At 43.0% G+C, this 24,405-nt stretch overlaps 1 protein-coding gene across 1 annotated transcript in view; it reads right to left on the reverse strand.

The window, feature by feature from the left end:
- Positions 1 to 5,106: 5,106 nt before the first annotated feature.
- LRRC9 (leucine rich repeat containing 9) overlaps positions 5,107 to 24,405 on the reverse strand; it is a 97,667-nt gene continuing 78,368 nt past the window's right edge. Inside the window, exons 28-33 of the mRNA XM_066608216.1 lie at positions 22,398 to 22,615; positions 20,764 to 20,832; positions 17,199 to 17,324; positions 13,565 to 13,751; positions 9,597 to 9,768; positions 5,107 to 6,368 (exon numbers count right to left, since the gene is read on the reverse strand). Coding sequence (XP_066464313.1) covers positions 6,332 to 6,368; positions 9,597 to 9,768; positions 13,565 to 13,751; positions 17,199 to 17,324; positions 20,764 to 20,832; positions 22,398 to 22,615 — 809 coding nt within the window. The 3' untranslated portion in view covers positions 5,107 to 6,331. The remainder of the gene's footprint in view (positions 6,369 to 9,596; positions 9,769 to 13,564; positions 13,752 to 17,198; positions 17,325 to 20,763; positions 20,833 to 22,397; positions 22,616 to 24,405) is intronic.

Genomic DNA, 24,405 nt, shown 5'->3' on the forward strand with positions numbered 1-24,405 from the left:
GCAATAAGTTTGGTTCAGTCTGAAGTAGTTTGAACCGAACTGGACCTTCACCAATACTCCTAAACCTGGTATCTAACACTGTCTAAGAACCATAAGAGCCTTGTACCTTTTGAGCTATTTTTCAGACAAAGTTAATGGAAAAAAAGGAAAAATAAAATGGAGAAAATAGAAAAAAAAGGAACAGAAGGAAAAAGGTGAAGAAGAAAAAAAGAAGAAGAAAGAGGGAAAAAAGATTTTTCCCCTTCTTTTTTCCTTCTCCCTCTTTCTTCTTTTAGCGGGATCGAATGAAACAAGCCACCGAAGGTTGAGGTTCTCACCAAAGTGAACATTTAGCAAAACAGGACTCTAACTGGTCGACCAGTTAGGTTCAATCAACTCTATTTACAATATAGTCTAATGGGAGGATTCAATCAAGGATATCTTACTTTTTTAGCATCCTGGCACACGTCTGTAAATTTTTACTTAGGAGCGAATGAGTCCAGGGGGTCTATCAATCTCTGAAAGAGTCTCAGGACTGGAGTTTTAATCATGACTTTGATGAATCCCGCTCATTGTTTTACAGAACTGAATGTATTAGGACAATCAGCTGTCAGCATGTACAAGAAGCTGCTAACTTAGCTATATCAAAATTAATTCCATGAGCAGCCATTTTGACTGAGACACAGATGCAGTTTAGAAGGATCACAGTGTATGTTACATATAGTAATCCCATCATTAAACAGAATAGCTTTCAATAAATCTAACATTTTTTGTGCAAAAACAGCAAATTAGAATTTTGACAACAGATCCACTTCAAAGAGAACCTGTCACCAACTATAAGCACCATAAACTAAGTTATAGTGCTTATGGTTTAGGTAATGGGTAGTCACGGGAACATCTTTTTATACTCATCTGGTCTCCTCTTCCTGCAGTGTCGTCTGACTACGTCGCTGTGCGCATAGCAAGTTTGACTCTTTTCGAAAGGGAGTATGTGCACATTCCTATTAATCTCTATGGGAGTGTGTGGCAGCCTTCTGATAAGAGTCAAGCTTGCTGTTCCTGACTTCACTGGGGGATACCGCAGGAATGGGTGACCAGGTGAGTTTGAAAAGAGGCCCCTTGGAGTCCACGTCACTTAAACTATAAGCACCATAACTCAGTTTATGGTGCTTCAAGTTAGTGAAAGGTTCCCTTTAAGAAACATAACAATTTCAGCTAAAATACATTACCCTCTGATATTGTCTCTGACAACTTACGCCCCTCGTGTCTTTAGGATATGGTTACAGCATGTAACTGAAAATAATATGAGTTGCTATAGACAATAGAGCGTGCAGGGTTGCTGAGCACATGGTCAATCCTGAAGGAAAGCAGATTGCTTGCTGAAAATAACCACTTTGCATCGCTGAGGAAACTAAACTATAAACAGTGAAGTTGTCAGCAAATAGAATGATGATAGAGAACAGGTCAGATATGTATGACTTTGTCTCTTCACTTGATAAATCTGCAGTCTTTTTTTACAACACCCTGTATTCTTTATATTGGTTAAAAAGGAAGAACATTTCTGTAAAATGACTAGCTGTCAAGAAAACTACCACTGTGAAATAGCAGGCTCAGGAGAAATAACTATCTAAGAGCTGTGCCTGAGCCTCTCTAAATGAGTGGAATAATGGACTGCCAGCAACGGCTTTCTTCAACTGTGAGGAGCGTAATAAGCATAAAGCCTAGACAGAGAGCAATTCTGTAAATTATTATATATACGTCCCCTCCCATATCAGCATTCATTAGACCAACTATAGCACCTATCTCTAACTTTAACCCTATCCAATCCAATTGTGGATTCAGGGTTTCCTAAAAGGCTTTCTCTTTTTGCTGTTATGCAATGGTGCCATCTGCTAGCTAAAGCCAGTGTGTGTGCATCAGAGAAGCTCCGACAGTTGAGTGGCTGGCAATAGACGGTAAGAATACCCTGTCGAATGTCTTCTGACATTGGAGCTGTACAAGCTTCAATCAGAATGTAGGAAGATGTCAGACAGTGGATTGGAAAGGGTTAAAGGGGTTTTTGGGTAGTGAAGCAAATTTTTAAAAATGAAAGCTATTTGCGCCATATTCGTACACAGCTGCTTATGGGTATAAATTGCGCAGCCACTAACTTGTTACCCTGGCCTCAATTTCTATTGCTTACCCATCGCTATTTTTCAAGATGGCCACGGCATCCTTGCCACTTGTTAACTGCATGTACCACAATTCCATACTCTGTACTTTCTTCCTGTGCATTTTGCCACTAAGCGCTGCTCTGCTATTGGTCAGCAATTCAGTCCTGAGAGCTAAAAAGAAAAACAGCTGGCCCTGATCATTTTTACTGAGCAAGCCTGACTGGTAGTGCTGAAATGCCTACAGGTCGTATTCAGGGCAGTCTGTGAATAAAAACTGAGGGTAATGGTTTTAGGCTACTTACACACAGGCGAGCGCAATATTGGGCTGAGGGGTGTTTTTATGGCAAAAATGCCTCCCATCACTTTAGTAAAGTAGCGATCTTCCGGCATAACTTTCAAGTGATTTGGAAGATCGGCAAGTGTTTTCCATTGTTTTCAATGGGAAACCTCAAATCGCATTTGCATGCACATCGCACGCCGTGCAATGTGTTTTACTGCCCCATTGGGCAGTAAAACAATGGGCGATGCGTTCCGAGGAACGTGAAAAGATAGGACATGCATTCAAAAGAATGGGGTTTAATTTTCGTGTGAGATTTGTGCATCTTGCAATGCAGAAATCTCACGCGAGTTACTGGACCTTGTGAAAATGGCCTTAGGCTACAGACACAAAATCCAAAGCAGAACCGCATTGAAGCCTTTAATAACATTTGATTAGCATTCATTTGACAGTAATTTTGCGTAATTAGAATACCCCTACAAACTAGGACTACACAGCTTTTTCTTCTGCGGCACAGGTCATGCGGCCAAAAATCGTAGTCTAGTTCTACAACATTACAAACTAATGTCTGTGAATGCAGTCACATTGTGGCTCGCAAGTTGCAGCAACCCAATGATCACAAGAGATGCAGCAAATTTGGATTCCTTGCAATTGTTGGGTCACAGTTGAGCTGCAACACGAGTACACTTACATCCGAGTACACTTACATCCATTAGTTTGTGATGTCACAGGACTATACTGCATTCTATTGCCATGTGACCAGTGTAGAGCCCAGAGTCGCTGTGTAGTGCTAGCTTTATTTAACCCTTGAGCCTACTGGGGGCCATTTCTAAATTGTTTTATTGTGTTAAACTCACTACCTGTTTAAGAAATAAATAAAAAAAGCTTACAAATCAAATTGAGTGTATCCAGTGTTCATAAGTTTTTATTTTATTAAATTTTTAACGTCACAGCAGTACTATATTAATAAGTAATCATTTACTAATATTTACAGCATTGATAATACATTCCATATACATTCATCAGAAAGCAATCTGTCCATATAAGATAGATGCAGTCTATACACTGAATGGCTACTTTACTGTATACTGAGAATGGTGTGAGGAACACATCCAGGCAAAGGGGAATCCCAGGATGTAAATAACCTGTCTACAAAGGGGTCATAGGAGGATGTCAGGAATCATTCAGATGAACAGACACTGCACAGTAGGGTGGCCCAAAAACTGAATTTTCAACTACAAAGCCAGACTCCCTCTATTTTTTTTAAATTTAACCTACCTTTATTTGGGGCAGTTTCAGGTTCTTATGTCTACAACAGGTTGTGCTTAAAGACCATGAATTTTCAGACTTTTACTAATGATGAAGAAGAAAAACAACTGTTGCTTCAAGTCGTGGAAGCAAATCGCAAGGCTGCTCCAATACAGAATACCAAGAAGTCTGCTGTCCAGTCCTTAAGCGCTGACAAACAAGGATTTGTGTCGTAATTTTGACTGTTTTCATATATTTCGAGGTATTTTTGTAGGAATAGCACAAATGTGTAGATTGTCCGGACCAATGCCATTATCAATACTTAAAGGGGTTGTCCCGCGGCAGCAAGTGGGTCTATACACTTCTGTATGGCCATATTAAAGGGGTTGTCTCGCGAAAGCAAGTGGGTCTATACACTTCTGTATGGCCATATTAATGCACTTTGTAATATACATCGTGCATTAAATATGAGCCATACAGAAGTTATTCACTTACCTGCTCCGTTGCTAGCGTCCCCGTTGCCATGGTTCCGTCTAACTTCGGTGTCTTCTTGCTTTTTTAGACGCGCTTGCGCAGATGGATCTTCTCCCTTCGGCTGGTCTTGGAAGCATCGGCGTTTTGGCTCCGCCCCCTTTTCGCGTCATCCCGTAGCTCCGCCCCCGTCATGCGCCGATTCCAGCCAATCAGGAGGCTGGAACCGGCACACATCATGGGGCGGAGCTACGGGATGACGCGGAAAGGGGGCGGAGCCAAAACGCCGATGCTTCCAAGACCAGCCGAAGGGAGAAGATGCATCTGCGCAAGCGCGTCTAAAAAAGCAAGAAGACACCGAAGTTAGACGGAACCATGGCAACGGGGACGCTAGCAACGGAGCAGGTAAGTGAATAACTTCTGTATGGCTCATATTTAATGCACAATGTACATTACAAAGTGCATTAATATGGCCATACAGAAGTGTATAACCCCACTTGCTGCCGCGAGACAACCCCTTTAATGCACTTTGTAATGTACATTGTGCATTAATTATGAGCCATACAGAAGTTATCAAAAGTTATTCACTTACCTGTTCCGTTGCTGGCGTCCTCGTCTCCATGGTTGCCGTCTAATTTTCGCCGTCTAATGGCCAAATTAGACGCGCTTGCGCAGTCCGGGTCTTCTGCTGTCTTCAATGGGGCCGCTCGTGCAGAATGCCAACTCCGTGTAGCTCCGCCCCGTCACGTGCCGATTCCAGCCAATCAGGAGGCTGGAATCGGCAATGGACCGCACAGAAGCCCTGCGGTCCACAGAGAGAGAGGATCCCGGCGGCCATCTTCAGCAGGTGAGTATGAAGACGCCGGACCGCCGGGATTCGGGTAAGCACTACCCGGTTTGTTTTTTTAACCCCTGCATCGGGGTTGTCTCGCGCCGAACGGGGGGGGGGGGGGGGGGGTAAAAAAAAAAAACCCCGTTTCGGCGCGGGACAACCCCTTTAACCTTTTAAAGTATAATTGTTAATATTAATGCTGTAGCTTATATAATTGGAAATCTTGCGTGTAAGCGCCATTTCTCATTATATACATCAGTTTTGAGCACTATTTTGCAGTTAAAACTTTACCCTAACATTACTATTAGCAGATGTAACTAACTGGGAAGGCGTCTTGTTGTATAGCTGACCCCTTATTTTTTGCCATATCTACATGGGTCACCCTACTGAACAGTCAAATAAACTGCAGCCGAATACAGCCTTGGTGCAGCAACTAACATGTCTGAATGCACAACTTAGCAATCATAGAATTGTAAAGCAGTAAGGGACCTCCAGAGTAATTGGGTGCTCAATGCCGGACATCCCAGACAGATGTCTGTCCAGCCTCTATTTGAAGATTTCCATTGAAGGTGAACTCACCACCTCCCGTGGCAACCTGTTCAACTTATTCATCACTCTCACTGTCTAATATCTAATTTGTGTCTTCTCCTTGTCAGTTTCATCCCATTGCTTCTAGTCTTTCCTTGTACAAATGAGAATAGGGCTGATCCCTCTGCACTGTGACAGCACTTCAGATATTCATAAACAGCTATTAAGTCACCTCTCAGAATTAATCTGGAATATGCAAATTATCTTTCTGGAGCTCTAATCACTGGCCTGACGACCAGGAGACAACCAGTCCAAGTGCCATTGATAAGGAAACAAAAAAGGCAAGATTCCAGTGGGCAAAAGAGTGCAAAAATTGTATAACTGAATGGTGGAAAAGCATCATCTAGGCATATGAAGCCATATTTCTGTTGCACCATGCTGATGCTTGTTCAGAACATGTCAGCACTAGCATCTAATCTGGGGCAACTGCAAGAAGCTATCCTGTTAGCACGGCCTAATATTCATGCAGAACAATTTTAATTCCTAGTGTAACCTATGTAATGATGAATTGCTGCAGTTCTGAAGGCTAAAGGAGGTCCAACAAACTACCAGATAGTGTCACTAAAAAAGTGGCCATTTAGTGCATGAGCTTGAGGAGCCTGAATGGTTTTGATTTAATGTAAGAATGTTCTCATAAACATATAAATATCTTATATTACATAAAATAGGATTTACACATTTACCACAAATATCAAAGAAAGTCAATAACTATAAGTATGTCATATGCATATTATGATGTTATTGAGGTAGTTCAGGAGCAATTGTCTCACCAAAACCATTGTTTTACATCCGGTTTTGACGAACTGTTCCATTTCCAAATCTGCGAAAATATTGGAAAAAAATGTTACTGAAGTCCCGTTTAACAGACCTTTATTTTTTCTACATTTATCGCTCCGTTATTACATTTGTCTTTAAAAACCACTATTGTAATACAAAATCAGGAAGGTGTATCCAGCAAGCATTGTGCAAAGGTCCTATTAAATAGAATAGTGCCGATACGCAATGCTCACCAAACTCCTGGCTTCACGGCACTCGGGATGCGAGCACTGATGCCAGCAGTTCAGGCGGTGACGCTGCGGCCTCTGATTGACAGCAGTGATCATCTAATTTTTGCCAGACGTGCATACTGGAAGCCGGAGCTGCTTAGCTGTTTCCAGGGGGTTGAAGGAGGATGAGTATTGCATTTTTTTAATTCTGTGCCATAACCAGCCTTTAAGTTTTTTTCATAGTGTTAACCCTTTCCAATCCACTGTCTGACATCTTCCTACATTCTGATTGAAGCTTGTACAGCTCCAATGTCAGAAGAAGTCCAACAGGGTATTCTTACCGTCTATTGCCAGCCACCCCACTGTCGGAGCCTCTCTGGCGCACACGCACTGGCTTTAGCAGTGGCACTGTTGTATAACAGCAAAAAGAAAAAGCCTTTTAGGAAACCCGGAATCCAAAATTGGATTGGAAAGAGTTAAAACTCATTTAACTCAATAGAAGAACAGAATGGATAACATGCAATTGAATGAATTTTCATACATTAAAGAAAGTGCTTTATTTGACCAAGCTCTTGCAGACAGCAATTTAGCAAAATTTCAGGCAAGCCTTTTATCAAGCATATTGTGGAAGGAGCAACTCCTGTCCCCATTCACCCATTCCACAATATGCTTCATAGAGGGCTTTGTCTGAAATGTTGCTAAATTGCTGGCTTCAGGAATTTGGTCAAATAAAGCACTTTATTGCATGGAAATTCCTTCACGTATGTGCTATCCATTCTGTGTTGCATATTTTTAAACCCACAATGTGTTAATGTCTGATGCGGGAAGAGCAAGGATTTGTTATGGATTTTGCAAATAAATTCAATGTGGAAGAAGACATTCGTAATCAAATCTTAGTGTTGTGGATTTTGCTATGGATTACACATGGGTCTGCAACAAAATCCCCAATTGCGGATACTTGTTTAAAATATAAAAAAGCAGGCTACTTACCTGGAGCTCCTGTGGTGACACCTGCCTAGTCCCTACTGGTCTCTGAATCCTAGTCTTAATCCTTTCCAATCCACTGTCTGACATATGAAGACATTATGATTTAAGACTGTACAGCTCCGATATTGGAAGACATCCATTGGGGTTCTCTTACTGTATATTGCCGGCCTCTCTGCTGTCAGAGCCTATTCAACGTGTCACCTCATGCAGTACTGGCTTTAGCCAGCAGATAGCGCCATTGTATAATGGCAGAAATAAGTAAGCCCCCTAGGAAAACCAGAATACAAATTGGATTGGAAAGGGTTAAACCCCGATGTGTCATGTGGGCACTTGACCTGGCTTGTTACATGAGTCAAAACATCCTTGTTGAAGGCCAGGAGACAAATACTAGCAGGGATCCAGGTAAGTGTTGCCACAAAGGCAGCAGCGGATTGCTTGGAATAGTCAATACACTACAAAAGGAAAATCCACTGCAAAATCCTCACGATTCAGTTTGGATTTGTTACTGTGGATTTCCCTGCAGATTTCCTGCAACACTTCTGCCCCGTGTAAACTTACTCTGATTAGCAAATGCTACATCTGCAGCTTACAATGTATAACTATCAGTCTCATGTAGAACTAGAGGTATGTTTCAACTATTCTAGTCCCTTCTGCTATATTTAAACAGGGTTACTGATTGCTGCCCTGAATATATATAAATCTATTAACTTTTCACTTGACCTTCTCACTTTATCTATATGAATCTGGAAGCTAAATCGAATTTCTATCTTTGAATACTATTTCATAGTTTATAGTAGAATTAGTCTACATGAAGAGCTGTGAAACTTTGTATTGCATCATTCATTGGCGTTCCAGTCTCTATTAAGGCTCACGTACTCTGCTGTATTACTACTCTGTTTTGTACAGACATTGAGGTCCATGACGCCTTACTGTACCTTTATATACCTCTGATTTCATATGAAGACATTGTTTTTAGAGAAGCAGTACAGGCTCTGTGCACTGGGGTCTGCTGTGTCTGATGGTTTGATGATTTGTTCTGGCTACCCTGGTTAGCAGCTTGAATAATATATAGCATGCTACCACCAGGGTCAAAGTGACAGTGCCTGACACAAATGATGCAAAGGTACATTTCACCGTCTGCACAAGCCCTTATAGCCTACGCAGATTTCAGAAGGCCTAAGGCCTCATGTGCACGGGGAAAATCAGGCCCGCTACGGATTCTCCATGGAGAATCCATAGCGGGTCCCTCCTACCCCGCGGACATGAAGGCTAAAAATAAGAATAAACTCACCTGCTGTGGGCCGTGCGTGTCTTCCCTTCTACGCGGCCGGATCTTCTTTCTTCGGTCCGGCGGATGTGCTTGGCACGCCGGCCGCGCGCATGCATCGGGCACATCCACTGGGCCGAAGAAAGAAGTTTCCGGACGCGAAGGAAGGAAGACCTGCATCGCCCTGAGCAGGTGAGTTTAATTCAGGCGCGGGTCTCCCGCGGATCCGGATGGCTTCCGTAGGCTTCAATAGAAGCCTGCGGGAGCCGTCCCCGCGGGAGACCCGCACCTAAATGGAGCATGTCTGGATTTTTTCCTGCACGTGGGACCCGCGCCTGCAGGGAAAAGTGACGTCCGCAGGTATTTAATAACTACCTGTGGGTGTCTAATGCATCCCTATAGGGCGCGGATCCGCGTGCAGGAAAAACGCTGCGGATTTAAATTGTTAATTTGCCCGTGGACATGAGGTCTTAGAGTTGAGATCACCCAGAATTTCTTGCTAGATCAATGTAATTACAGAACACATTACCAATGAACTGACTAGCTAGTCCAGTAAGGAGACCCTCAATATTCCCTTTCGCCAACTGACCTTACAGGCTAATTTCTTATCATTTTTTGGGAGGAAGTTTAAGTACCCAGACTAAACTAACACAAGAGAGGGAGAACATACAAATCCCAAGTCTTATATTCCCAGCTATTGATTCAGCTCAGGGCACAGTTGTCTCCACTCTGTGTAGGCTGCAGGTAAAATAAAGCTGCATATGTTGGTCAGGGCTGCTGTCCCAGCAGTAGCCATTAATTAGCACACCTTCCTTCATGTTCCAGATTGCTTCCTTGTAAGTGTGCTGCTCGATTTTGGCTGCCTTGTTGTAAGTATGTGGAAGAAATACTTGTTCCTCCTTTGAACTGCCTGAAAGCAATTTCTGCATTCACGCTGCGTGGGTTATTCATCACACCTCCATGGTGCTTGGTTTTCTTGTCTGAAATATAAAAATGTCTATTTAGACTGTAATCAATTTTTATATAAGCGCCTGCCTGTAATTTTTCTATAGCTCAAAAATATTAGAAAACAGACGCATTGTGTTGTATTGTACATTGTACTGGGCAAATTCAACAGGGTACCAACGTATAACAGTGGTCTGGAAAGTCTCAGAAGATCCAAAAGTTCACACTCATTTAGGTTGATTTCTTACATGGAGTTTATCTTTAGTGGCATTTTTCTATTTTTCTTTTTATTTAAAAGCTGCAGCCACGTTGCTTTTAAAGTCTATGGTAAGATATGGTACAGCCTATGTGCACACTGATTTTTGTCATTTTTATCATAATGGGACCTATGATGCTTCACGTTCAGGTCAGTAAATGCAGCTGTAATACATTTGTATGAAACTAGCCTAAGGCTGGATTCACACGGGCATATATCGGCTGGGTTTTCACGCCTGGCCGATATACGTTGCCCATCTGATGCATTGGTTTACAATGCATCAGTGCATATGGGCGTATTTCCGCAGCGTAAAAGCGCCCGGCCGGCCAGGATTGTGCATTTCGGTCAGGCGCTTTTACGCCGCTGCCAGGTGCATAGGCTCCTATGGGAGCCTATGACAGCTGCTGGAGAAGGGAGGGGGGAGGGAGTTTAGCAGCGTGACAGCTAAATTCCCACCCCCTTCCCTGCTCCCTCTGCCCCTCGCTGGCTGTTTGCAATGAGAGGGCGGGGCTAAGCTTCACCAGTCCCGTCCCTCCCATTGCTGGTTGTGACAAGGGGAAGAGAGGGCGGGAGCTTAGCACATAAGCTCCTGGCCCGTCCCACCTCCTCCCCTTATTGAGAGCCGGTGAGGGGGAGGGAAGAGGGAGAACAGTTTAGCAGAGCTAAACTGTCTCCCCCTGCCCAGTGGTATTGTGGGCTCGGCATATATGCACCAAGCTCGGGCCATCTGAACGGGTGTACAAACGTTAGCTTTGTGCACCTGCTCACGTGTTTTTACAGCGCCGACGGGCGCACTTAAAAATGCCTATGGCAGTGCGAATAAGCCCAAAATGTCAGATAGATACCCTACTGCCTTGTTAATTTAATGGCAGTCTTAACTATAGAGTCCTTAGGCAGATAACAGGTTATTGGTACCATTTTGAGGTATGTACACGACATTTTGAGTTTTTTTATTCCTGCTTTGGAGATGCAAAATTTACAAAAAATGGCGGGGGGGGGGGGGGGGGGGTAATTTACTACGGTAGATAAATAATGTTTTGTTTTAGGGCTCCTTCACACTGACGATAGTGATATCGCCATGAGAAAATCGCGACAAAATCACAACTTTATTCCCTTGATTCCCACGAAAATTAATAGGAGTTTCTAATGTTATAAATGCATCGCACGAAAATCGCAAGTTCGTGCTTTCCAATGCAATAAAAAGGAGGCTCCATGGGGAAAGATGGGAAATTCAAAAACGCAAAACGCAAAGAGATAGGCATGCCGCAATTTTTTTTCTCGCAACATCGCAGGAGTAAAAACATTGCAAATATGAAGAAAACCATTGAAAAGCATGGGTTTCATAATTCTGTGTTTTCACTCACTCTCGCATCGCACGATTTTATCGCCAGTGTGAAGGCACCCTTATAGTATGGCTTGTAATAGATGTAGCAATACCAATTCTGTTCAGTTTTTTTTTTGTTCTTTTGAAATTTTCAATAATCCAAGCCTTAATGTAAGGGGCAAAAACGTTTTAAAATCTTCTGTGGCTTCTGTGGAGTTAAATGGTGTGCAGAGTGATTAGATGAGCAAGTCTTCATCTTTTTACTTTTTTTCTGGGGGAAAAAAAACACCCATATGTGACAACGAGAGAGCAAATATGCTCTATGATTGATGTAGGTGATAACAAATAAAAGTCCATGACACCTTGTACCTGGGACAGGGAGAAAGACAGGAGAATCACAAATCTCCTGTGCTGCCTTCCTGATCCCCCTTCCCTCTCTGTTTTGTTAACTGACTGAAAAGTAACAGCTGTAAATTTAATATTCCCGACCCCACTTCAAGCGGCGGTAGCTCTGTTTCTGTAAGTGCTACCAACATTATTTTGGTGTCGTTTTAAAGCCAAGAATCCTAGAAAAAGCATATTGTGAGCACTGAAAGAAGCGGATCTAAAGTAGAATGAGCTCTGTTGATTCAAATGTTTAATGTCCTTTTCTTTCAGAACAAACAGAGCTTGTGCTAAACTGTAGGGGAACTTAAAGCTGATTAAGCAGAATCAGCACAATCTGAAAATGGAGCCAATCTTTGCACAGCCTTCAGGCAGAGCAGTGTGCATGGAGGCAAAGTTCCTCTATATGGCTCCATACTATGCAGCCTGAGTATTCTGTGTGCCCTCCATATGTTGCTCCACAATGTGCTTTATTGACATATGATGGAGCATACCAGGATTTTTCTCAGCATAGCAATTCAACAAGAAACACCTCTGTATTATCAAAGGCACCCGGGCCCAGGAGCCTTGGGGGGCCCATAAGGCCTCTTTTCTCCAAATAGGGAGCCCAGTTCTATGAATAAGGCATTATAGTTGGGGGCCCTGTTACAGGTTTTGCATTAGGGCCCAGAAGCTTCAAGTTATGTCTCTGTGCAGCATGGTTTAGGTATGGGTACGGGTACAGATACAGATAGAGATAGAGTGGGGTCCCAGCTCACGTTTTGCATCAGGGCCCCTGAGCCTTTAGTTATGCCCCTGGTGACATATTACTGTTCCTACTTGATATGACTTAGAGCTTGTACTCATCTGTAGTATGCCCATGTTCATGTGGTCAGATTCAAATCAACAGTAGTCAAATACAGTTAAATAAAGATTGTTACTCTCATAAGAGTAACAGGGAATCAAGACGTGGGGAAAATAAAGAAAAGGTGCACAATAGCCTGAACATGTATATTAAAGAGTACCTGCACTTTCATTTTGGACTGCTCCTGCTTTGTCGTCCCTTCTGGCAGCTGAAGATGGCCCCATATAGCGCTTATATAGCGATATGTAAGGATGTCTTCAGCTATCAGCTATGGTGATTCTTCACCATAAGATAAGACTACATTTTGATTTTTAACAAAAATGATACTAAATTCTATTGTACGGTTGGTTGACATGAAGAATATGACATTGGTCACATATTACATTGTCTACATGCAGCACAGTCTAAGATGCAGAATCCAGCGGGCAAGAACCCTGCTAGCTGTGTGCATGACGCAGGCAATCCTACAGCTGCTATTCTTCTAGTACCTGCTGTTCTGAAAGCCTGTGTTTATTCAGCACTCCGGCTGTGTGTGTATGAAACACGCTGGCTAGCATTGTCCCTATGTAGAACACTCCACGTCTGTTTCTATGAAGCACCTATAAAAACACATTTTCATTAATCCACAGCAAGGTTGTCTGTTTAATTGCTTCAGGCTGACATCTTTGTCCTTATTTAATTGCTGCTGATTGACATTTTTGTTTCTAAGCATTAAGCATACGTTTAAAAATTAGTCTCTGTGTTTTTAATCCATGGTGCTTAAAAGAAAAAGCCATGTTTAGGGTTGCTCAATTATGTCAACAACTCTTGGCGGAAAATACTTTGTGCAGAAATTAGCACTTACGAGCCACCCAGCTCAGCGCCAGCCAGCCAAGGACTCCTGTATAGCGGGAGTGAAAGCCTGAATTAGTGGCATGATTAGGATTCTCTGTGTTTAACATCCATTAACATATGTGTACTTACACAAGCAACTGAATGGGTTTTAGAAAAACAAACACACAAAATGGATTGCAATTTACTTACGTTTGTTTGATTCATTTGGGAAGATGTCGTCTTGTGCATTATTTAAGTAGAGATCAGGCCCGGGTATGTGGTGGTGGTTCCCTCCTGGCAGGTAGACATTGGTTACACGTAATGGTGGGGCCTTGTTGAGGAACAGTGTGGACACTGGGTGGACCACTTCTATGCTAGAGTTCTGACCGGATAATGTCTACCCGTGAGAAAGAAAAAACACAATACAACCATTTGGTTTATTCCTCTTCTACTTGGACTGACCCCTCCAAATGTTGATGGAGCTGATGTGTACGTAGAGATGTGTCTGTCAACAATGAAGCCTACTGTTTTCTCTACACATGTCAAACACAAGGCCCACTGGCTCGCCACCTCATTTTATGTGGCCCGCCGGCCTTGCATCAAACCGAACATAAATTCTACTCACCCACCCGGCAGCTCCAGTCCGGTGACAGCGGTGCAGAGTCTGTGACCGCTGACCTCTCCTGTCCGGTGAGAGGTCTGCGGTCAAAGACTCAGTGGCGGCTGCTGGATCGGTGCTACAGGTTGAGTGAGTGGAAAAGCTGGTATTAGGGGAGTTGCTACCGGGGCCAAAATGGGGGACACTATTACTACTGGGGCCACTATGGGGGTCACAATTAGGGCTCGTTTACATTTGCATAAGCGCATTTCGATCGTGCAAATACACTGCATATTTATGTGACCAAAAATCGTTTACACCTGTGTTTTTTGACAGCTCCAGTGTGTTTTTATGTGAGCCAATACATAGCGTATTGGTGCACACCAAAAAGGGAGCAGACAGGCTCATGGAAATTGGATGCATATTGTAGTGAATACGCAGCTTGCTTGAGTATTTGCATCTGCCCATTTACTTTAATGGTCTATTGCGGTGCATAATCCGCACCAAGATAGGTAATGCTGTGTATTTTGTCACACGACCGCACAGTTGCATTATGAACGAAGTAGATGTGCGCATGTATCGGCCAGAACCAATCTTCCTGCTTTTCCTTTTCTTTAACTATGCGCAATAGCATGTAATTTGAAATGTCAAAGCCAAAAAGATTTTGACTGGTGCATGCGCTAATACGCTCCGTAGAAGCAAGCGCATTTGCCACATGCACATGACTGTTTAAGCCCTCATTAGCGCAAATCGGCAAAAAGTTTCCTGCTTACACATGGTCCAGTCCAGTCTTTGGCACTAAATGTGCCGTCTCTATCTCACAGCCATATTACAACCTTTTGAATATGGTCTATCTAAAAGATATGGTCACCACTACCATCCACATGTAAAATAAGTCTACTTGTAATGCCTTTACGCAACCTTCACAAACAATGTCTGAGATGGGGAAATTCTGCTGCAGAATCTCAGTTTTTCTGCAGATAGACAGGTAATGAGCTTTTCCGGAAAATGCTGCAGTTTGTGTTGTGGATTTTGTATGTGCACCTGCATTTTTGTGATTTGGTAGTGGTAGCTCTTGCACTGAGTTCACACTGGCAAACTTTATTTTCAAATGTCAACAAATGCAAATTTCCAAGCAGAATCAGTGCATTTTCGCAGCATAATCGCTTTAAAATCCGTAATAAAGGTTTATTTGCGTATTTTGGTGGAGTTTTTGTGTTCTCCAAAAATCTCTAAGGCTGGGTTCACACAGGGCGGATTTGCAGCGGTTTTGCCGCGCGGAATTTCGCCGCGGCAAATCCGCCCGCTAATCTCGGGATTAGCCAGCCATGTGGACGAGACTTCTCAGAAATCTTGCCCACACGGGACGGCCAATCCGCTGCGGTAAGTCCGGATGGAACCGCGCCTGCGGTGGCCGCAGCCGCGGTTTCAGAATATGCAGCATGTCCATTCTTTTTTTCATTCCGCTGTGGCTGCGCTCTCCTCTATGGGAGCGCCGGCCGCAGAGAAAGAGCGAGCGGCCGGGCCGCTTCAAAGCCGCCGCGGCTTTTTCCACGGCGGTCTTCCCGGCGGAAACCTCGCGGTTTTTGCTGCGGGCAAACCGCGAGATTTCCGACGGGAATCCGCCCCGTGTGAACCCAGGTTAAAGCAAAGAATTTTCTGCATTTCTTCCCAATTTCCACAACATAAATAGATGTGCTGTAGATTCGTAATCCGCAGCGTTTTTCAAATTCCCTGCGTTATCGCAGCAGAAAAAAAAAACGTAATGTGTGAAGGAGCTTTGTAAAATCTCATTCACTTTGCTTGTACTGTAAACAGAAATTGTGATCCCTGTAGGTAACTGCACTGTAATCACTATCAGGACATTTCCAGACAAGTCTAAATGTGCTCATAACAAGGATGCGTCTCACGGCCCAACTGTGAGTCTACTGACCCAAACTGACTGCTTAACAGATCCCTGTAGATCCAAAAATGCACTAATGGTACGCTTGTCTGAAACTGGCCATATATAAAAGGAACATAGTACTTGACTCTGAGGCTGTGTTTATGCTGTATGCTTAGTTCTGTTGCCATATTGATGTACTGAGGTTGGTTCCAGTTCTCTACTTATGGTATGAGCTTGGTTCTGGTGCCATATTTATGGTATGCGTTTGGTTATGTGGCTTATTTATGTTATGAGCTTGATTCTGGTGCTGTATTCATGTTCTAAGCTTGGTTTTAGTGCCATATGTGTGTACTGAGCTTCGTTCTGGTGCTGTGCTTATGTTCTGCGGTTGGTTCTGGTGCTATGTAAATACAAACTAAGGTCCTGCACACTGCAGAGCCGGATTCCACATGCAGAATCCAGCTCTGCTATCTGTGACGTCCCCGCGTACCTGGTTAGTTTTATTTTCTTCTGTACTGCAGATGGTCTGCATGGCTCTCCGTTGGACATGCGCAGTACAGATTTTTTTAAACTACTTCTTTTCCTGCGCCTAGCAATGATGCTGAATCCGTGGCCTTTCCACAATGTCATTATGGAAGGGCCACGGATCGGACAACTTCCATTGACTTCAATGGATGCCGTCCACGTGGAATCCGTGAAAAAAATGAATCATGCCGCGATTGTTCCTCTGCTTGCGGAAACCGCAATTGGTTTCCGTAAGTTTGGAGGAAAAATCGATTTCCCATAGCATGCTATGGGCGCTATTTGCTGTGGATCCGCGGTGTAGACTCCTGTCACGGATTTTGCAGCAAATATCTGTGCGTGGGCAGGAGCCCTGAAGTTAGTTCTGGTGCCATAAAGAGAGAAACAGGTTAGGGTGGAAACATAATATGCGACTGCTTGCACACAGACAAACACCCACCTGCAGCAACCAATGGTAGTACAATATTGCTGATATTTGCAGTCGCTGGCCGCCGCAAGAGACCATAGTTTGGCCATGTGCAGCCAGTTGACTGGTGTCCTTCCACCCTGATGGTAGGCTGCTACTTATGGGCCAGTGCTGTGCATTTGCCCCCCAGGCTAAGGTTTGCTGGCCAGCCCCTGATCATATGTTATATTTATAGTCCTGAAATGAATTGAATATTGTAGACAAAGATGCCCAGCACTGTCCATATTTATGAATAGATGTGTCAGTTCATGTTATTGTGAATAAGTGTTATGTCTGGTGTAATATAAATGCAGAGCAGAGACCATTTCAGCATTTTATTCAGCCTTTAATGGCCAATATAAAACGAATTTACACAAAGAAAGTAAGCTTTTACTTGCTGTTCCAGGAAATGCATTTCTGCCCTTGCTCTTTCCTCAGAGGTTACGGCAATGCCATCTAATATCTGCAGGTTTTGTAGGCGCAGTACAATGAGCTGACGGTGGAACATCTTACGGGTAATCTAGAGAAGCCAAAGATACAGTTACGGAAAAGCAATAGGAACGTATTTAGTTTTAATAAAATGCTAATTAGGCAGTATTGTGTGAGTTACAGCAGAGAATGGCTAGCTGTGCCTATTTATACCGTTTCCCAGTAGTAAAGAAAACATGAGTACTTAGACCACATACTTAAATACAGGTAACTTTTCAAAGTCAGCCATCGTGTCCGTACATAAAGAATAACACTATTTCTGGCCATTATAAGACCTGTAGCCTACATTTTTCACCAGTTTTACCCTTTTCAGGCCCCATCCCTAACTGTCAATTTTCTTTGAGCTAGTGGGTGTAGACTAGCGGCTATCAAGTCTACTATACACTGAACACAGAGTGCAAAGGAGATCCTGCTCCCTTATCTCTCTGTAGTACACCTTCAAGTGCAGCAGCATGGAGAACATTATACAGCAGTACTGCACAGTGTAGCTGTGAATCCAAGACTGGAGTGAGATACAAGAACACTTAGGCTGCCTTCACACTTGTGAGAAAATCACGCCATTTTTGAGCAATGCAAGAGTGCCTAGAAAACGCTAAATTATGAAACCCATGCTTTTAAATGGCTTAATTCCCATCTGTGATGTTTCCTGTCATGCGATGTTGCGAGATTTTGAAATGACTGCATTCCCTATCTTTCTGTGTTCTGCAATTTTTTCTTGCCCTTCTCTCCCTATGGAGTTTCCGATTTATCGCAAGGCATCACTGACACTCAAACATTGCATGAACAAAAATGTGATATTACCGCGATTTCCTCGCCAGTGTGAAGGAACCCTGAGGCCATATTCACACTGGTGAGTGGTACTTTGTTTAGTGAAGAATTGACTGTTTTCTGTGCGGTTTTCATGCATGTTTTTCACACGCATCTTTCACTGCTCTGCTCTAGTAACACGCATTAAAAATGCATTATACTCGCATGCAAATCGCATGTCATGTGATTGTGGTGCGTTTTTTTTAAGCTAACCATAGAAAATAATGAGCGATTCTTGCAAAGATTCACACAAAAATAGGACATGTAGCAATTTTTCTAACTCGCACAGGAAAACTGCCCGTGGGAATGCAACCTTACTAAAAGCTGTAGTATCTCTTTCTCTCAAGCAGCTCCCTCTTCCTTCTCTTTCTCCCCTCAACAAACTTCTATAGACAGTAGCTGTAACCTGATCTCTCAGTCAGCTGATAATCTGTCTCCTTTCTGCTGCCCTCAAGATGAATTTCACCAGTTAATTTGTGGTGGGTGCTCCATGCAGAAGGTGAAGGGAGTGGGAGAAAGAAGCATTTTTCTGTAATCGTAAATATTTAAAAATTTCTTGTCACCGCTTGTACTATTGAGTACACTGGGTTATAGGGCTTTTTTTTACCCAAAAGTTGGGTGTCCCTCTCATTGGGGGCCCAAGATGGCTGCATACTCTGCTGACTCCTCTTTGTTCAGGCCTGAATAGAATGATCCTTCAGCTGCAGGAAATTGCTGCATATTAGGGAGCTGCCTATTTTAACATTCCCTAATATATGCATTTGAAGGAACTTTAAAATAGCTGTTCTCATTGTCTTTGTTATTAGCTGTTCAGCGGAATCCTGCAGGGATATCTTTGTAATGAACCCACGCATGAACCATTGCCAAGTTGCTCAAAAGTACAGGTGAGGAAATGAAAGCAGGACACTTTTTATGCAGTGTTCAGTCACACATTTTATTAATACAATAAAAATTAATGACGGTCCACTTTTCGGACTCATGTACACTATTATAGTTTGGTCCAGTTACATAATAGGCACCCATAGAAATCTATGGACTGGTACTGAACCTCTCTATAGGATTTTTCTCATAGGCTGAATCCATGAGGGAAAAATATGTCATGCTCCATTAGGCATGTATTCTCCAATACAAGCAATGCTTCTCATAGAGGCACTGGGGAGTACCAAGGAGGGCATAATACAGATTGGTAAGATTACATTAATATTGCAGCCTATACATAAGTTTAAATCTTCTTTAGAGGAATCAAAATGTTATATCCTTTATCTTATTATTTGATATAGGAAACAGTATAAGCCATGAACATAACATTTAAAGGGCCACTCGACAAAAACATATTTTTCCATCCCTTCACCCCTCACCTGATTGCCTGTCACACTATGTAGATCTCCTCTATATATTGCAGTTAACTTCATGCAGGACAACCTCCTGTCTGATACTTATCTTGATGTTGAGATTTTTGCTTTCATTTTCACATCAATCACTACCATTACACTCGGTGTTCACCTAAATAAGCTACATAAGTCAAACTACTAACAGCCTCTTGTCCGTTATTTGTTTGTTTGTATGTATGTGTGTGGGTGCTTCTCATGCTCCGCCCCTGGTGACATCATCGCAGGTCCTACAGCGTATATAAAACACAGACCCTGACTGACAGAAGAAGAGCAAAGTTTGGGCTCTTGGAAGGGGGGGACAAAAATAACAAAATGAGAATACAACAAAGCCGTTATTATCTCAGACTCAACTCAGCAGTCCTGACAGGAGACACTGACCTACCACCAAATCAGCATGGATGTAGTAGAGCTGTGTGTGTCATGTGTGGGGGTGAGCATGGATGTAGTAAAGCTGTGTGTGTAATGTCTGCGCATCAACATAGATGTAGTATAGCTGTGCCTGTGATGTCTGGGAATCAGGATGGATGTAGTAGATCTGTGGGATGTGTGGGGTCAGGATGGATGTAATTGACCTGTGTGTTTGATGTCTGGGGATCAGGATGGTGTATAATGTAGCACAGCATGTAGAACTGTCATAGGGATGTCTGCATACACCCTCTAAGCAGTTTCTGTGATAGGGTCCATGTAATAGCATAACACAGACTGAGAATTTGACTGAAAACTGAATATATAAACCCAATTGAATCAGAATTGAGATCACATGACCCTCCTGATAAGAAAGAGGCCAGGAGTTTGAGAGAGAAAGGAATAACTAAACAAAGCATACTAGTCAACTAATATATGCTGGGGGCTAGCTACATAATGAAAACAAATTTCACCAGAATGGCCCTTTAACCCTTTCCAATCCACTGTCTGACCTCTGAAGACATTATGATTTAAGGCTGTACAGCTCTGATGTTGGAAGACGTCCGTCGGTGTTCTCTTACTGTATATTGCCAGCCTCTCTGCTGTCAGAGCCTATCCAACGTGTCACTTCATGCAGTACTGGCTTTAGCCAACATATAGCGCCATTCTATAACGGTAGAAAAAGAGTAACCCCCCCCCCCCCCTAGGAAAACCAGGATACAAATTGGATTGGAAAGGGTTAAAGATTACATCAGAGTGAGAAATAGTGCACTGAAAGTAAACCTGACTACATTTAGATGTATAGCCAACTCAGGTCAGCACAGACAGTGTTAACTAACTAGAAAACTAGTAGTTGGTGATACTCACTGGGTTTCCGGAGATAGAGAGCTCTAGTAGTGTAGGGAGAGCCTCTAGTTTCTCTACTTCTGAAATGTCCTGTTTAATAATATTAAACAAAGGTTTAGCAACAAGTCCCTATAGAATTTACTACTGTTACATGTTCATACACTTTATGTTTAATGCTGTTTACGAGTTGCCACAAGACACTGACGATAAATTGTCAATAGCACAAATGTTCTAGATGTTTTTATCATGCTATTAAGGCTGCCTTCACACAAGTGACAAAATCGTACGATTTTATCGCGATGCGACAGCGCTACAAATCACATGTATGTGAAGCCCATGCTTTTCCATGGGTTTGTTCACATTAGCGATGTTTTGTAGGCTGCTACATTGCGAGAAAAAAAAATGGGGCATGCTCTATACAGCCGCGATTTGCAATGTTTTGTAGCCCATGTTTCCCTATGGAGCCTTCCTTTGTGATTGCAAGAAATCATGGTTTTTGTACGGTGCAATGCAATTTTTACAGTAAGAAGTCCTACTATTTGTTCCTAAAATAAGCCCTAGCTGCATAAAAAACCCAAAACAATACATTACTTAACAGGCGTAGTCTGCTCTGCTGCACATCTCCTCTGTAAGTTCCGTGGCACTTGTCTGTAGTCTTCAGCCACCGCTTCCTGGTCAGGGGGTTCAAAAATCGTGCCTCCGGGAAGCACTGGCTCTGATTGGTTCTCGAGCGCCATGGCTCAGATAAAGTGCGGAGAAAGAGGAGAAGGGCGGTGGAGCAGACAGCGCCTGTTAGGTAATGTATTGGTTTTTTTTTAATGCAGCTAGGGCTTATTTTAGGAACAAATAGTAGGACTTCTTACTGTAAAAGTTGCATCCCACCGTACGAAAACTGTGATTTCTTTTTGTTTTGTTTTTTTTAAATGTAGCTAGGGTTTATTTTTGGTGTAGGGCTTATATTTCAAAAGAGCTCCACAAATCACGATATCGCCGCAAGAAAACGTAGCGATATCACACAGAACATAGCTGCGATATCGCTGCAAATTCCTCGCTGTCGCCTGTGTAAAAGAGGCCTAAAATTCAGGAAACTTCACCTTTAAGGTATTCACAAGTCATCTCTGGCCTTTCCAGAGGAATCTTACAGAAAAATCAGCCAACTTATTCTCCGCCGGACTCTCCTGTGCAGGTCACCGCAAAGGAGAAGGGCTTAAACATTCATGGGCAGAACAGAGACAGGGCTTAACCCATTTCATACCAAGTGCTGTAAATATATGGCCTTTAAACCAGCACCACTGGAAATATACGGTGGAGGTTTAAAACCCCTGCAATGTAACAGGAACAGGTCAGATGCACGGCTGTCAGACAGTCAGGGACGCAAAGAAGAAGGCAGAAGCAGTTTATATCCGCTTCGGTCTTCTCTTTCACAGCCTACATAACAATCAATAAGTGCTCTGTAGTGAATAGAGGAAGCAGCAGTGCTGTTTCCTCTATTGGACCTGGCAATCACGTGATCGCTGGCGACTCCTGGAATGACAGACCTGCTGGGTCTTACTAGACCCAGATGAGCTCTGCCCATGACTCATGTTACTATAGGGATATGTTGTATAGAAAAGAGCATGTAAAATTGGTCCTATAGATAAAACGGCACATATTACCTGAATTTTATTGAATCCAATAAACAGTTTCTTCAACTTAACAAGCGGATGTAGATTGTTAACATCACGGAGCCGGTTTTCTTCCATTCGGAGGGAGACTAGAGAACTCTGCTTTGCAAATGAAGTCTCAGAAATCATTTTAATACGATTATGGTCCAGCACAAGCTCTTGAAGATACTGTAAACATTCAAGTCCTTCCACTTGGCTGATCTCGTTTCCTAGGGAGGGAGACGGCACAGGTCAGCCGTGTTCTCTGATTTTTGTCAACTTTCAGACTCATTTTCTCAGGTAAACAGTGGGGTAGATAGAATAATAAGAACACCATAGTTTATATTAAAACAGCTTCCATTGGGTGATACCAGGTTTTACCACACAGGACAGAAAGTTCTGGTTCTTGTTTCACTCTCCTTGACACTTTGGCCAATTCCCAATCCTTTAACTGCTGACAATGTATTGCGTTTGAAAGGGGAGGTTCTGCACAGGTCCTGATCATATAAAACGGATGAAACAGCACAGGCTGAATGGTCTTGTCTTCAAAGGCCCCATGGCAACTGCAGGGACTTTATCTATGGTAAGTACACCCTTGGGAGGACTTATAGTAATATACTATACCAAGGAACTGCATATAAGGCAGTTTCCTAATTTATACTTATTGGGATAGCTAGGGTAGTAAAATTACACAAAAATGACCAGCCGCGATCTGTACTCTACGAACTTGCAGAACGATTCTAAAAAGCTTGTGTCTGTTGATGAGTCTCGTGAAAATGTTAATTCCCTACAATTTTGTAAATTTATCAAAGAATTGCTCACATTTGTACATACAGCAAATAAAATAATAAGAATATATACAGTGAGGGTGGCTTCACACGAGCGTGTGCATACGCGCACACAAAAACACGCGTCTATTACATACAATGCATTCCCTATGGTGTGTTCACATGTCCGTGTTTAACAGGCGGGTGCCTGTAAAGACAGGACATGCATGCACCATAGGGAATGCATGCATTGCCGTCAATGGATCCTCGGTTGCTGCCGGCGGCTCCATTGAAGGCAGTGGTCTGCCGGCACCCCTGCATTGTTTTTCAGGGAAGAGCTTTAAATATAAGCTCTTACCTGAAAAACAACCATTTTAGTTTAAAAAAAAAAACCCAAAAAGAACTTATCTGTCCGCCACTGCCGTGTCCCCTGCAGGGATGAAGAACACATCTGCCGCATGTGGCAGATGTCTTCTTTATCCCCGTGGGGAATAAAGAAATCCCTGCTGCACCTGTCACATCTGTGACAGATGCAACAAAGGAATTCTAAATCCCCGCCGGGAATAAAGAATTCCCTACCGCAGCTGTCACAGATGACAGCTGCGGTAGGGGATCCAGCTGCCAGCATTCTGTAATTGTTTTTCAGGGAAGGACTTCAAATATAAGCCCTTCCCTGACAAACAAGGCAAAGTAGTGTTAAAAATAATAAAAACAACATACTCACCTTTCTTCAGCTGCCGGGGTTCAGCCGCGTCCTCTCTGCACTGTCCCCGCCTCTGCAAGCAGTTCTTTCAGCAGCCGGGGAATTAAAATCCCCGCCTGATGAAAGAGCTGCTTGTGACTGGCTGAAGTGATCAGCCAATCACAGGCAGCTCTCACTGAATGAATAACAGGAGTTCTTTATTCCCCGTGGGGATGAAGAAAACATCTGCAGATGTGTTCTTCATCCTTGCGAGGGAAACGGCAGCGGTGGACAGGTAAGTATATATATATATATATATATATGTATGTATATATATATATATATATATTTTTTTTTTACATTAAAATGGTTGTTTTTCAGGGAAGAGCTTATATTTAAAGCTCTTTCCTGAAAAACAATTAAGGGGTGTCGGCAGACCATTGCCTTCAATGGATCCGCCGGCAGCAGCCGTGGCTCCATTGAAAGCAATGGGCGCACATGCATTCATGCATGTTTGTGCACGTACGGTGGTGCGCACATTTGTGCGCACTTATGCATGGCACATGCACAC

The sequence above is a fragment of the Eleutherodactylus coqui genome, chromosome 6 (assembly GCF_035609145.1).
Source record: "Eleutherodactylus coqui strain aEleCoq1 chromosome 6, aEleCoq1.hap1, whole genome shotgun sequence".
Classification (NCBI taxonomy): domain Eukaryota; kingdom Metazoa; phylum Chordata; class Amphibia; order Anura; family Eleutherodactylidae; genus Eleutherodactylus; species Eleutherodactylus coqui.